At 46.4% G+C, this 14718-nt stretch overlaps 1 protein-coding gene across 1 annotated transcript; it reads left to right on the forward strand.

The window, feature by feature from the left end:
* Positions 1-11303: 11303 nt before the first annotated feature.
* On the forward strand, positions 11304-13050 carry LOC122387628 (the record flags this gene model as incomplete). Its single annotated transcript, XM_043377983.1, has 1 exon — positions 11304-13050. A coding segment is annotated over one exon (1747 nt), but the record flags the coding sequence as incomplete, so codon positions are not given.
* Between the last annotated feature and the right edge of the window lie 1668 nt (positions 13051-14718).

Below are 14718 nucleotides of genomic sequence, written 5' to 3' on the forward strand. Positions count from 1 at the left end.
TATATATATATATATATATATATATATATATATATATGTATCTACTGCTTTATGCACTCACTATGTTTGTTCCTTCGTAACAATGGCCACCTTGAGCTCATGCTGCTAGGATGCATAGCTTTTGAGTTATTGAGGAAAATGTTGTTTTTCGTCAAACCGATCTAATATAAGAGGTCTACGGGTGATTCAATTACGGCGCCTTTCTTGCATGATAAGTTTCTATTTTGCACTTGACTGTGAAGAACAAAGCTATAAACTTAGTTATAGTCACACTTTAGGAAAGACAAGGTTTTGCAATGTTGGGCTATTTGACATATACGTCATGATAATGACAGAATTTAGATTTGGGGCAAGACGGACCACTGTGGTCCTCTTACCTGTGGTGGTCCATTGTACCCTGCATATGGAAAGTTCTTTTCCAAAACATTGACACAAGTTTAAGTAAGCTAATTTTTCAGGAAGGAGTCTTTGTTGCATGTGAGCCATGCATGCAAGTGCTCAGTTAGCATGCATTCATGCCAAACGACAATCAACACACATGTTCCCAGCTTTTAGCTGCACGTCCATCACACATGAGTAAAGAATAAAGGCTCATTTTGTTATTTTACCATTCTGGTTACTTTTTCTTACAAGAGTACAGAGCAGAAGTGTAACACACATGAACGGATATCAGGCACTGCTGGGTGGTCCGTCTTACCCCACGTTTTTTCTTGTCTGAGTTTTTGACATGTCCGTCTTTAAGAGCATCCACCACCTAGATGTCTTTAATTTGAAATTTAGTCTTTACATATATATATATATATATATATATATATATATATATATATATATATATCTATATATATATATATATATATATATATATATATATATATATATATATATATATATATATATATATATATATATATATCTATATATATATATATATATATATATATATATATATATATATATATATATATATATATAGGCTTTTCCAGAAAAGCAGGATTTTGGTCATCCACGACCCTTTATAATAAAAAGACGCTTAGAAATTACAAGTTTTACATGCAAAGGGCATGTTCGTCTTTACACAGTCGCAATGCATTGATAATGTAGACGTGTGGCTCGCCAATCAAACTACCAAGAATCGAAAGAACATTCTTTTCTGATCAATATCCACCCAAAGTATTTCCAGAGTCATCAAGGCTCTTAGAAACATTACCGTGTTGAAAGGTAGTTTGCCACCTTCCAATGATTTCCCATTTATTTTTTATAGGATAAGAAGCTTCTGTTTTTACTTAATATCGCAAAAAAATCAAAAATGGGCCCGAAATGGTGCTTTTTTTGCAAAAAGTTTATCGGTTTTTCGATATGTACCTATAACAACTGTAGTGGGCTGACCTGCAAACAGACGTCGGTAGCAATCGCGAATGCGGCGCACATGTGACAATAAGCAAAGGTCATTATAGAGTTACGACGTATAGTATGTCTAAAAAGAATGTCCCCTCGCCACCACGCGGCGCTGGTGTCGCGAGCCGGTAGTTGGCTGAATCCGGACCAAACCACGCATTCCCATGCGCTGGGCGACAGCTACGCAGTGGCTGATAGTAGCGTAAGCCCGAACCCTCGTGACACGACCTCGGGAAGGAGGGAGGGGTGTGGGCGGGGAACACGTGGTGCACTCCCCCACCCGCTAAGGAGGGCCGGTGCGCCGCGTGGTATAGGCTGGCGGCTGTCTCGGCCAATTAACCCTCGCCCGCACATGCCATTTTCCCATCCTAGAACGCACATGGGGGGGGGGGGGGTGGTTGCCACCCCCCCCCGCGCCATTTCGTTCCTGTTGGAGATAGAGCTTAGCAGTAAAGACCAAAAAGATTCTTTGGGAAGAGACGAATCCAATGATACCCAGTTTTACCTTCTCAGGTCAGTCATTGACCTTCCAGGTCAGGTCAAACTAAAAAATGTTGCTGTTTTGGGTCACCGTTGGATATCAAGTGCGCTGCTTATCAAATACCGATGACGATGCTGTTTTCTGGTGCCAAGCCAGCTAGAACCTCTTTGTCACACTATCCGACCAGAATTTTGCTGCTGAGTTCATTTCAGGTCCAGTTAGGTCAAGGTCAATTATATGTGTTTGTATGTCTGTGTGTGTCTGTGTGTATACTGATGTGTGCACCGATTGTTTTTGGGTCCATATCACATGAAATCATGATCTGAGAAGCTTTTACCAAAAATGCAGTCAAAAAACTTCACAAAAAGTAAATTCAGCTTGCCTAAAACGCAATTATCTTAGATGACCTAGGTTGACCTTGACCCTGACCTTGACTTCTGTACATCGTCGAACAACATGTTCCATGATAGGTGGGAGATAAGACTGGCAAAAAAGGCCGAAATCAGGGTGTCAAAAGCTCACAAGGCCCATGGCAAACGCAAAATGTTGAGAATTGGCCATTTGGGTCATGACATGACCTGAAAAACAAGGTCATATCTCCGAAACCAAAAATCACAAAAACTTGAAATTTTCAGTGGACATCAAGAAAGGATAGACGAGCAGCTATACGAAAAATCAGCCTTCTAGCTCTAAAAATGTTGAGTGCAGAGCAGAAAGACTGCCTGGGGGGGTGGCAACCACCCCCCCATGTGCGGGCGAGGGTGAAAGGGCAGGGGTCACACACCAAGCCAACGAGTGCTGATGAGGGTTCGTAGGGATAGGGACAGTGAAATTTTGCCACGTTTGACACGTTTGCTGCGGGTGCCACGTGTAGCGACGTGTATGAGCCAAAAGTGAGCGTTGACTAAAAATAGTGTGCCAATGCAGGCCTTCATGACCATAAACAGCTTTTCTAAGTTCGCAGAGGCCACCATTGAATAACAATATCCGGATCGAAGTTAACGATGCCGAGTTATCGCTGCAAAAACACGCCTAGAAATTTGTGAAAGAAAAATACACTCGTCATTTTTGTTTTTGCTATTTTAACCCTCGCCGGCCGAGGGGGGGGCGGGTGCCGCCCCCCCCATAGGGTTTTTTCGCGATAGCTCCGAACACGCTGGGGATAGAGAGCTGAAACTTGGCATACCTGACCTTTGATCCAAGCCGGATCTTTTGACACCAACCGCATTTTTGGGTCAGGTCAGGTCACTGACCTATGACGTCATAAGTGAACCTCTGCACGGTCTTCAGATGTCGCAACTTCGCAACGCCCTCACTGCCAGAGGAGATGTCACAGGGAAATGAAACTTGCAGGATCTAGTATCCATTATGAGTCCCACAACTTGTATATCTCGGATTTTTCCTAAAGGTCATATGAGGTCAGGTCATTTTCGTGACCTCACCATTATAAGTCAATGGGGAAAAAATTCAAACTGCTATTCTGGCGCCGGGAACGATCTCCAACTATCTCAAGCACACAGAATCGTGATTTGATGCACTCCTTGCAAGGTTAGATGCGTCACTTTTGCAATGTTGACCTTGCGTGACGTCATTTATGACGTCATCAAGGTCAAATTAGTTTTTCGTCAATAACTCTTGATCAAATTGAGCTAGCGAGTCGGGAAAGGCACCAATGGACTCAGGAAGGCCTGCCGAATCGAATGACATGCGACATGACCTCTTTCGACCAACTTCGTGACCTGGGGGTGCTGACCTGACCTTGACCTGAGGTCAACACCCCAAGTTGACCTGACCCGGACAAAAAGTATATCATTCGACGCGCCTGAGCGAGGCGAACACGATGCTGCCAAAATCGGCGCTCTGCGGCCGTTTTTTGCGAAGTTATTCACCAAAAACAGAACCGTACCCTGAGGCACTTGACCTGACCTCAGAGGTCACCGGATGACCTAGGACCTTAAAATCGGGTACCAATCTCTGCGTCTCGTAACGGCGCACACGCTCGTTTTTTCCGCGACGCGCTAGCTCCACCAGGGGCGAAACGGCGAGGGGGGGGTCGTACCCGCCCCCCCCTCGGCCGGCGCGTATGTAGAAAACCAATAGGTCCGGCGAGGGTTAATGTTTTGTGTAGTTATCATTTAATAAAGGGACTATCCCACCTTTAACATGGGGTTTGAGTTGAGATAGCCAAGTTTGCGGCGAGGTTCAGAAACCACTATCTATCTAGGTTGCAACCCCCGCGGCCTCTTGGTGTTGAAGAAATTCGTTCCCTTCATTTGAAAATGGGCCTTGTACAAGGCCCTATCTTCAACATGGAGCGATCGTTAGTGTGACGTCACCTCGTTTAGTCATTCTGATTTAAATGGGTTTGTTCGTTGAAAAATCGCTTAAAACTTGGTCTGAACTTTGTTGTGGTGCCTACAGAGTAAAAAGAATCAGCTTTATGACAGTAATGTGGCCTGGGGAAGGAGGTAATTTTGGGCTGTGACGTCACATATTTGAAAGTTTGTGTTTGGAATATGGGAAGCCTAAGATGTTTAATGAAAAATAAATGCCAGAACCGTGTTCCTGGTCATCCAATCTATAAAGTCGGGCACAATTTAACTGGTTTTAACAACATTTTAGAAGGTGGGATAGTCCCTTTAAATGATCAGAAAGAAAAACAAAATTGAAATCAAAAGGAAATTTTACATCATTTTCATTAAGTGAGAACTTTGGATAGTTCATATTTGGACTTGGAAGACTCCTAATAAACAATAGTGTTCGCCGAGGAAACTTATAACGCGTTAACCATGTCAGGGTCAGGTTATATGGCCCAAGGCAAGAAATCGGTTTTGATAAATAAGAGCCGCGGTTTTGGCATTTTCGTGTTCGCCTCGCTCAGAGGTGTCGAATGGTAGGCATACGTTTTGTTCGGTTGAGGTCAACGGTCAGGTCAGAGCCCCAGGTCACGAAGCTGGTTAATATCGCATATCATTTGATTCGACAAGTCTTCCACTGCATTGGTGAATGGTGGTTTTCCCGACTCGCTAGCCCAATTTGATCGGGAGCTATTGACGAAAAACTTATGGCCTCAGTGACGTCATAAATGACATTACGCAAGTTCAACAATGCAAAATTTGCAAAACATCAAACCATGTAAGAAGTGCATGAAATCACGCTTCCCTGTGCTTGGGATAATTCGAGATCGTTCCCGGTGCCAAAATAGCAGTTTTCATTTTCCTTTTAACTAATAATGGTTTGGTCACGTGACCGTCTTAAAAATCCCAGATACATTTTTAAGTCGTGAGACCTCTTGGGGATGCTAGGAGCAGGTCCTGTAGATTTCAACTCCCTGTGAAAGCTGCTCTGGCACTGAAGGCGTTGCGAAGTTGTGACCAAGATTCTTACAAATAAGGTTGGGACGCGAGTCACGTGATCCTTTTTCTGCTTTTCCCAACCCTACTCACAATTTTCATGAGCCTTGATTTATTCCTTGCACAGAGGAGTTTGTAGTTATTTTATATACAAAAAATAATTCAATGATATTTGAAATTAACAGATATAACTCACAATCTCAAACAAAAATTGAATTTATTCGCGTTTCATTAACCCGCGCCCCGTTGGGCTCTGCCGAGCAACGCCATTTTGGCCCCCCCCCCCTAAGATCTCGAGAACCACGCAACCTAGCGACAAGCGGCAAACGGTGTTGGATAGCCCTATCAGGGAACTACCTTGTGACCCAATTTTATTGACCTAGGTCAAACCGATGACGTTACAGGTCTGGTCAAAGGTCCAATTTTCACCGTTTACAGGCATTTCAAGAAATGCGTTGTTAAATCGAGTAAAATGCATTTCATTGAAAATCATCGATGGGAAAATGTTCTTCAAACACATATTTTGCTATTTGAGGTCACTGATACCAGGTCAGGTCACAGAGGTCAGGTTACTAGGGGGTCACAATATGAAAGTGTCGTGTGATACATGTTTTATGGTCCATTTTACATGACAAATGCGATTATGTGGGTCAGGCAGCCTTTGGGGCAAGCTTAGGTCACGTTTTGGTCAAGGTCAGGTCAAGGTCGGGTCAAATTAGGTCAAATTACAAAGTTAATATTTTTGCATAAAATGGGTATCGAATCGATGCAGCTCATCACGGGGAGTTCAATGGTGGTCTTTGTTTTGCCGTACGTGGTCTAGAATCGCTAAAAATTGAGCTAAAAAAATTGACGTCATCATTTTTGAACAGTTTTTTTCGCTATAACTTGGTCAAAAAACGAGATATCGATCTGAAATTTGGTATGTATATAGAAGAGCGCAGGGACTATCACATATATTCCGGTTTTTTCGAAATTCGGAAAAAATTTTGGATTTTTTTTTTAGTTTAAAAAAGATTAATTTTGAATTTTTTTTTGGGTCAAAAACCCAAAATTTTGAAAATCCGAGATAGCAGTTTTGTAGCGCCGCTTTTTGTCTACTAGACCATATAAAGAACTACTTTGAAATTGCTTGATAACTGTAGATTTGTTTCAAGATTGCATGTTTTTTGCTCATTTTTGCTCGAACATGACCTCAGTTTGACCTCAATAACTCCTGACCTAAGGTGACCTAAGACTTGGTGTGAAGGTGTCAAATTGATGCCCGGGAAGGTACTGAAAATTTGGCGGCGCTGCGCGCCGCCGTTTTCTTGCTATTCAGGAAAAACCACAGGGGGGGGGGGCAAAATGGCCCCCCCCAACGGGGCGAGGGTTTAATCAGCTGGCAACCATCACCCATCGTCCTCGATGTAGTGTAGTCGAACTTGGCGCACTCAGATAGTGTTCGAAATTTTTGACGCTTACTTGTTGCTATGGCCAGGCGACCGAGCAGTACGTACGATTTTCATTTGTCAATAAGTGCTTGCGGAGCTGCCGCTCACACTTTTGAACACAGTCTTTATGCGTCAGTTTGTTTTACGCGTCATATCTGAACATGTTTCGTGAGGCTCCAAAACCATTCAATTCATCTCCTTCAAAAGAAGTGTTTTGTACCATTTTCGATGTTTTTTTTTGTGGCTTAATTGCTAGCTCCATTCATCCTATCTTGCGTGAGGATAGTCATCACTCGGGGACCAGTCGTTGAAAGCAAGAAACATCGACGAGGACAGTTGGGGAAACTACGAGGAGCCAAACAAAAATTGGATTAGCCAATCAACGGCTGGAGTGGGCGGGGCGATGACCATATATGGTCATAAACCAGACTTCATCTTTTCAATGCATCCTAGCATTCAAATGAAAATATAAGGCATAGGAATGTTTTTTAACCACACAAGGCTCACACTCACTCGGTGCACAATTAACTGGCGGCTCTAAATCGCAGAGTTACAACACAAGGTCAATCAGTGATTGGCAAATATGGCGGATTGAAACAGACGCGCCAAAATACGTAAGCAGTACCGTGGTTTAAAAATGTCATTATTTTTATTATTTTGTTTATGGTTTTTCTAATTGTGGTTAAGTTATTATTTTAAAATTAAATATTTTTGTTTATTGTAATTAAATTAAATCTTTTAACAATTTTCTTTCAAAACACCAATCCATTTATTGAATGGCCAGCTGATTGTGACGCCCAGAACCTGCAGAAAAGCCGTTTTCCTATCGCCATTTTTAAGTCAATTCGCCGAATTTAATCAAATCACGCTAATTCCTAGTGGAAAATGGAAGCCTTTTCTCTCCGATAAGTGGACGCGATACCGCAAGTACCGGCTTGTTACATCGTTTTTCACCCTTTGTAGCGAGGGCTGCATTTATGCCCATATATGGTCAGCAAAAGTCCATTTATTGACCCAATCAATTTTTTGATTTTCGCCTCGTAGTTTCCCCAACTGAGGAGAAGGTCTTGTAAAAAGTCGCAGCGATTGCATTGAGCATTAAATGAAAATATTTTTACCCCACCGCCTCAGGCGATCACGTGCTGTCACCCACCTGGTTGTGACATCTGAGGACCATGTAGAGGTTCACCAATGACGTCATAGGTCATTGACAAGGACCTGAAAATGCGGTTAGTGTCATAAAAACGGCGGCGCTCCGCGCCGCCGTTTTTGGCACACCTGTTCGTGCATCTTTTCCGCACATGTGAAAATTTCAGACCCAGGTCACCTTAGGTCAGGTCACCAGGTCACGCCAAGTGACCTCAGACCTGACCTCAGCCACATGATATAACTCGCGTGCTGCTCCGTCAGGGCCGCCGGAGACCTGCTGGCAGGGATGTTCCCGTACGCAAGAGATGTTTGGGCCGTGTTGATGTTGATGCTTTCAATGACACGCTATATCGCACAGATTGGTATGTGGTATGGACATGTGATACTACTGCTGAATCATGGGAAGCTTTTTGTCGCGTGTTCTTGACCGCTTTAGACACTTACCGGGGTTACATGAGCGATCCGTTCCAAATACGCACTACGCTAATGCGCATCAGCTCCCCACAAACGTATCTACGGCACCGGTTACATGAGACTAATTCGTTTTATCTACGTCAAACGGATCTTGTTTGGCTCACCCGGGCTGACTCCTCGAAAGCCGGTAATTCGCATCACAAACGGAATAGGATTAGCGTACAGTCATGGCGCAGTTGCGGCATTTACCGGGACGACTGAACTAATTTTAAATACTTATATCATTTGATAGGCTCAAAAACATTTAAAATTAACATGAAATCAAAAAATGAAAACAAAGTTTTCTTGTTTTAAGTCACTGTGCACTGATTCGCCATGCAGCGACAGCAGGTTGGTCAGAAAAAAATTATCTATCAAAATATTTCATTCATTTTATTTTTGATCTTTATCAAATTCACCTTCAAAGACTAAACCGAAATACCAACATTTCTTTTTGCTATTTTCTACGAGGCAGCCAATAAATAAACGCTAAGTATTTTGCATTTTGACGCTTCCATTCAGCAAGGAATAGTTCTTGTGAAATACGGCCCGAATCGTGTGCCTCGTTACATGAGCGATCCGTTCCAAATACGCACTACGCTAATTCGCATCAGCTCCCCAAGAACGCATTCAGGTGCACCGACTACATGAGCAAATTCGTATCAGTGACGTCAAACGGATCCAGTTTGGCTCTCGGCCTGACGGAAGGTAATGCGCACTACAAACGGAATAGCATACAAATGTGGCGCACTTCCGTAGCAATTGAGGTGACTGAATTAAAAACTTAATATCTTATGTCTTTTTTGCATTTAATCTGCTCAGAATATTCTCAATTAACTTAACAAAAAAAAGTTAAACATAAAGTTGTCTTGCTTTGACTCATTGAGCACTTGCCTCTCTTGATTCGTCTGTAGTGCTGAAGTACTTTGATATTTTCTTTTTGGTTTTCACTATATTTATTTTTGAAAACTTGACAAAATACCGACATATTTTTTTAATTATTATTTCAAAGAAGCAAATGAAAAAATACCTATTATTTTGCATTTTAATGTTTCTTTTTGGAAAGAAATAGTTCCTGTAATACGTATCTTGGTCCTATTCGCTTCTAAAGCCCTTGTTACACTGCCGAATTTTGGTACACGAATGTGCACGAATATGCAAGTCATCCTATGTCGCGGACCGATTCGGGATCTTTCCTCCAATGTCTTGGCATTTCGCAGACCAGTCGGTGTCCACCGCGCGACTTTTACGGTTCGTCACGACCACCACGAATATTTCATGAAAAATGAAAATTTCGTGGCCGTTCGCCGAACTTATAATAAAGAGGGGGAGTTGGGCCCCCCAACTCGAATGGGGGGGGGGGGCACGGGCCCGTGTGCCCCCCCCCTTGTGTGCGCCCTTGCCAGAAGGCTGGGCCCGCCAGGATGTGGCGTGTGTTACGTCCTATTATTGGTGACAAAAAGGGTACGCAGAGCTCGGTTCAGGCAACGCCCCATGCACTAAATTCATATTTCTCTCAGATAGGTCAAGCTATATCCGCCAATGTTCCGCGACCAAGTAAACATGTGCATGTTAGGCTACCACGCGTACATACATGTAGATTTAAAATGTCAACTATCGACATCGACACATTGCGCGCGGTTGTTTTCAACATGAAACCTTCAACCTCCACAGGCACTCACGGGATCAGCGTGCAGATGATGCAAAAGTTTTTCGATGGAATAGGGCATGTCTTGCATAACATTGTGAACTCAAGTCTGACAAAAAACCAGGTCCCCAGCTCTTGGAAGCATGCGGTGATCACACTATTACCGAAGAAGGCTAATGCCACGGAGCCTGCAGATCACCGACCAATATCAGTTTTGCCGGCTATAACTAAAGTGGTAGAGCGAATTGTCCAACAACAACTTGCTTCATACTTCATTGAAAATCATTTGTTCAGCACCAATCAACACGGTTACCGCCGGGCACATTCGACCGAGACAGCCCTTTCTGTACTGACAGAGCGCATATATAAAGGCATTGATCGGGGCCACGTCACCATTCTGGTAATGTTGGACCTCAGCAAATGTTTTGATACTGTGAACCATCAGATCTTGCTCAGATATTTAAATTTGTACGGAGTTGACCTGAAGTGGTTTACCAATTATCTATTAGGCCACACACAGCAGGTTAAGGCTCGCGGAGCTGACGGACAGGAGATTATTTCCGGCATACTGCCCAATGATACCGGAGTGTATCAGGGCGGGTCTTTGAGCTGCCTCTTGTACAGCATTTACTCGTTAGACATGACTTTATATATCGAAGACGAAGTCGAAGGCATCACATTTGCTGACGATACTCAGCTAGCAATTACTGGTCCAAAGACTGAACTGCCCAAGATGATCGAAACTCTTCAAAGAGTACTTATCAGAGTATCGGATTGGTTCGCGGAGAACCTACTCAAAATAAACGCCAACAAAACTCAACTCATTATTTTTGGTTCTAAAGCAATGTTGAAAAATGTACCTGAAATCAGTATTAATTTCAATGGAAACATCATTAGAGAGTCGAGAGTAGTAAAAATTTAGGCCTGTACATGGACCGTTACATGACATTTACCAATCACATCGACAGTGTCGTAGCCAATTGTAGTGGTACACTGATTGCACTTATGCATGCCAAACACTCGCTCCCAAAAGCCTCGATCAAGCCTATTGGTACCGCTCTTGTCTTTTCCTCAATCAGGTATTGCGTGTCCATTTACGGAACATGTGCAAAAACTGAGCGCCACAGAATACAGAAAGTTATCAATTTTGCTGAGTAATTAGCAGACTAAGAAAGCACGACCACATTTCACAAGTCATTCGCGACTTAAACTGGCTGACCGCTGATCAGTTAGTAGCGTACCATCGAACCACTCTTGTACATAAAGTTGTCACTTCCGGTTGCCCGGAGGCTTCATACACATGCATAGCTGCCAGCGATTATCGCCCTGATCGCCGTACGACCAGGCAGTCAGACGAGCTGAGAGTACGCTGACGATACTGCTGTGCTCAGCTCCGGAAACACTCTGGAGACGGTGATACAACGCGCCCAGACAGCGGCGGACGTTCTGGCCGCCTGGGCTCACCGAAACAAGATGCTGGTGGCCGGAGAGAAAACCCAGCTGCTAGTGCTGTCGCAGAACGCCAAGGACGCCGTCGGGTGCACTATCAAGGTGTCAGGGAAGACGGTGCGGGCGGGCGACTCACTGGTGCTCCTGGGCATCGAGATCGACCGCCGACTCCAGTTCGGAGCACACTGCCGCCGTCTGAGAAGACGGGTCCGCCCCCACGTCGCTCACCTGAGACGCCTAGCCGGCCGTAGCTGGGGGCTGGACGAACAGGCCCTGCGAACAGTCGCAAACGGATATGTCCGGGGGGCTCTGGAGCACGCTGCCGCTGCATGGCTGCCAGCAGCTGCGCCGTCTCACGCCGAGCTCATTGAGCGCGAGATGAGGGCGGCCGCGCGGATCGTCACCGGATGCCCCCGCTCCACGCCGACACACGCGGTGATGGCGGAGGCGGGGCTGGCCCCTATGGAAGAACGGAAGAAGGTCCTCGCCGCTCGGGTACTGGGCCGTGCCCTGGCGTTACCGCCGACCGACCCCCTGCGCAGGACAGCTGAGGCCACGGCGCCCTCGCGGCTGTCTTCTGTGCGGGGGTGGCGAACGCTGGGCCGCCAGATGCTGGCTGAGGTGGAGGTCACCGCACCAATCGAACCGGTGCTGCCTCCTCGCATCCTGCCGTGGGAGCGCGGAGGAAACGTCACATTCTGCCTGGACGTGGGGCCGCTACGAACCGGTGCGACAGAGGGAGAGAAGATACGGGCTGCCACCCGTCATCTTGCCGCTCTGCCACAGAGAGCAACCTGGTTGTGGACAGACGGCTCCGTGGAGGGTGGCGTCAAGGACGGAGGTTCTGGAGCTGTGGTCATCTGGTCGGACGGGGAGGAGGAAGACCTGAAGACACCGGCCGGTCGACACTGCTCCAGCTACCGAGCAGAGATGCTCGCCCTGGCGTCCGGGCTTGAGCACCTGCTCGACAACCCACGAGACCGTGACACCCCCATCGTGATCTGCACGGACAGTATGGCCTCCCTGGCTACCCTCCGGGCGGGGCCAACCGCGCAGACGTCACCGCTAGGCGTCAGGATCTGGCGGGCGTTTTCGCGTCTGTCCCGGGAGGGTCACCGCCTGATTCAAGCCCAGTGGGTGCCTTCCCACTGCGGGATCGAAGGCAACGAGCGGGCAGACGCCATAGCAAAGGAAGCGGCGGAGCTACCACAGGAGGACATCCCCGTCGACACCAGGACCATCTGCCGAGCAGTAGCCAGAGCCGCCAGAGAGGCTACCATCAAGAACTGGCCAGCCGGGTGGTTTCGGTCCGTGATGGGCGACCGCCTACCGCCCCGAGTTACCGGCTTGGAGCGGTCCAGCGCGGTGGATGTCCACCAGCTGAGGGCCGGGCACTGGTCTGGTGCCCGGTCCTACCTGCACAGAATCGGACGCTCCCCGTCTCCGATCCCAGGCGGATGCCAGGGGTGCAACAGAGACGAATGTCGAGAGTCCTGGTGCCCCCTGTGCCGAGAGGAGCCGGACAAGCCGGACCATGTCCTCCTCCGCTGCCCCGCCCTGATGGGAACGAGAACAAGAACATGTTATACCATCCACCCGGAACCGGAGGAGGTCCGGGAGACCGCCGTGGTGGCGGCCCTGGCGGCGGCCGCCAGAGGCGCCCAGAGCCGACAGGCTACACTTCACTGAAGTGGAAGTGAAGTGGAGGGAACAACAACAACAACAGCTGAGAGTACCGCCAATCCGGACCGAGACCGGAAGACGACAGCTGGCGTACAGTGGTATCCAATTTTATAACAAGGTACGCAAAATTCAAACACAAAACAAGACTACTTTCAGGACAGCACTATTTCACTGTCTGGATAGGGACGATGCGGGACGATCACCGGTACCGTAGTCGTAGTGAGTGTGAGGGACAAATGTGATGATGTGATGGGATGTGTTTTGTATTTTACACCCTGCTTTTATGTTCGTGTTTTTATTGCATGACGTACGTGGATGAAAACCGATAGATCGGATTCATGTGAAATAAATGTCTTATGTCTTATGAAACCAATTTTAGATGACAAGAGAAATCAGCTAAGAATGATGTACACTAACATTGACCAGTTTGTCAATAAAAGAGATGACCTTTGTATGGTGGTTGCGACTGAGGAGCCAGATGTGATTCTCCTAGCCGAGGTGATCCCCAAAGCTCAGGTCAAGCCCATTGGGCAGGCGCTGCTAGCCATCCCGCACTATTCGATGCATCTAAACTTTGATCCAGATGCTTACAACCTCGGCAGAGAAGGGCGACGGGGCATCGCCATTTTTGTCAAATCAGAACTGAGAGCAACAGAGGTGTGTTTTCCCACTTGTTCACTGGTGGAACACCTATGGATAAGGATACCCCTCCGCAGCCCCGACCAGCTGATTGTGGGATGTGTCTACCGTAGTCCCTCAGTGAATGGCTTTGCATCAACTAGCAGGCTAATCGACATCTTGAAGGCCTGCACATCATCAAACTCCTCGCATGTTCTAGTTGTAGGCGACATCAATATGTCGCAGATCGACTGGGTCTCAAACTTCTCGTATGCTCCAGACCATCACTTCACCCACGAGTTTATCGAGGGAATACAAGAATGTGGTCTGTTCCAACATGTCACAAAACCTACCAGATATCGAGCAGGCGAGAATCCAAGCACTCTAGATGTCATACTGTCTAATGAAGAGGGGCTGATAAAGAACTTAGTCTTTCTCCCCCCAGTGGGCAACAGCGACCACATAGTGCTGAAATTCGATGTCACCTGTTATGCACAGAGGGTGGAACCAGCTTCAGTTCATTTGAACTATAGCAAGGGCAACTTCCAACAGCTAAACGATTTAATACGTAGTACAGTCTGGGAGGATGTAGTTCCTGTGGACCCTCAGCGACGCTTTGAGGTTTTCAAGACCACACTACATTATCTCACGTCTAGATGCATTCCAAGGGCTTGCCCAGCAAAGAAACGTCGCAATCTTTACATGGATAGAGAAGCTCTGCGCCTGAAGAACAGGAAAAGGAAGCTATGGAGTATTTATATACGCTCACAGGATGAAATAAGCTACTCCCGATACAGACGCTGCAAGAACGACCTGAGGCGACTTACGCGCAATCTTCGCCGAAACTACGAGCAGAAACTCGTCACCAACCTTAAGAACAACCCAAAGGCGTTCTGGCGTTATGCTGGATCAAGGCTGAAGTCACGCACTGGAGTTGAAAACCTACGCACAGTGGACGGTAACCTGACTTCCAATGACCAGGAGAAGGCTGGAGTCTTAAATCGATTCTTTTGCTCAGTCTGCACATTTGAAGACTCTGAAGATATCCCAGTCCCG

This window comes from Amphibalanus amphitrite, unplaced genomic scaffold (assembly GCF_019059575.1).
Source record: "Amphibalanus amphitrite isolate SeventyFive unplaced genomic scaffold, NRLGWU_Aamphi_draft 000293F_arrow, whole genome shotgun sequence".
Lineage (NCBI taxonomy): Eukaryota > Metazoa > Arthropoda > Thecostraca > Balanomorpha > Balanidae > Amphibalanus > Amphibalanus amphitrite.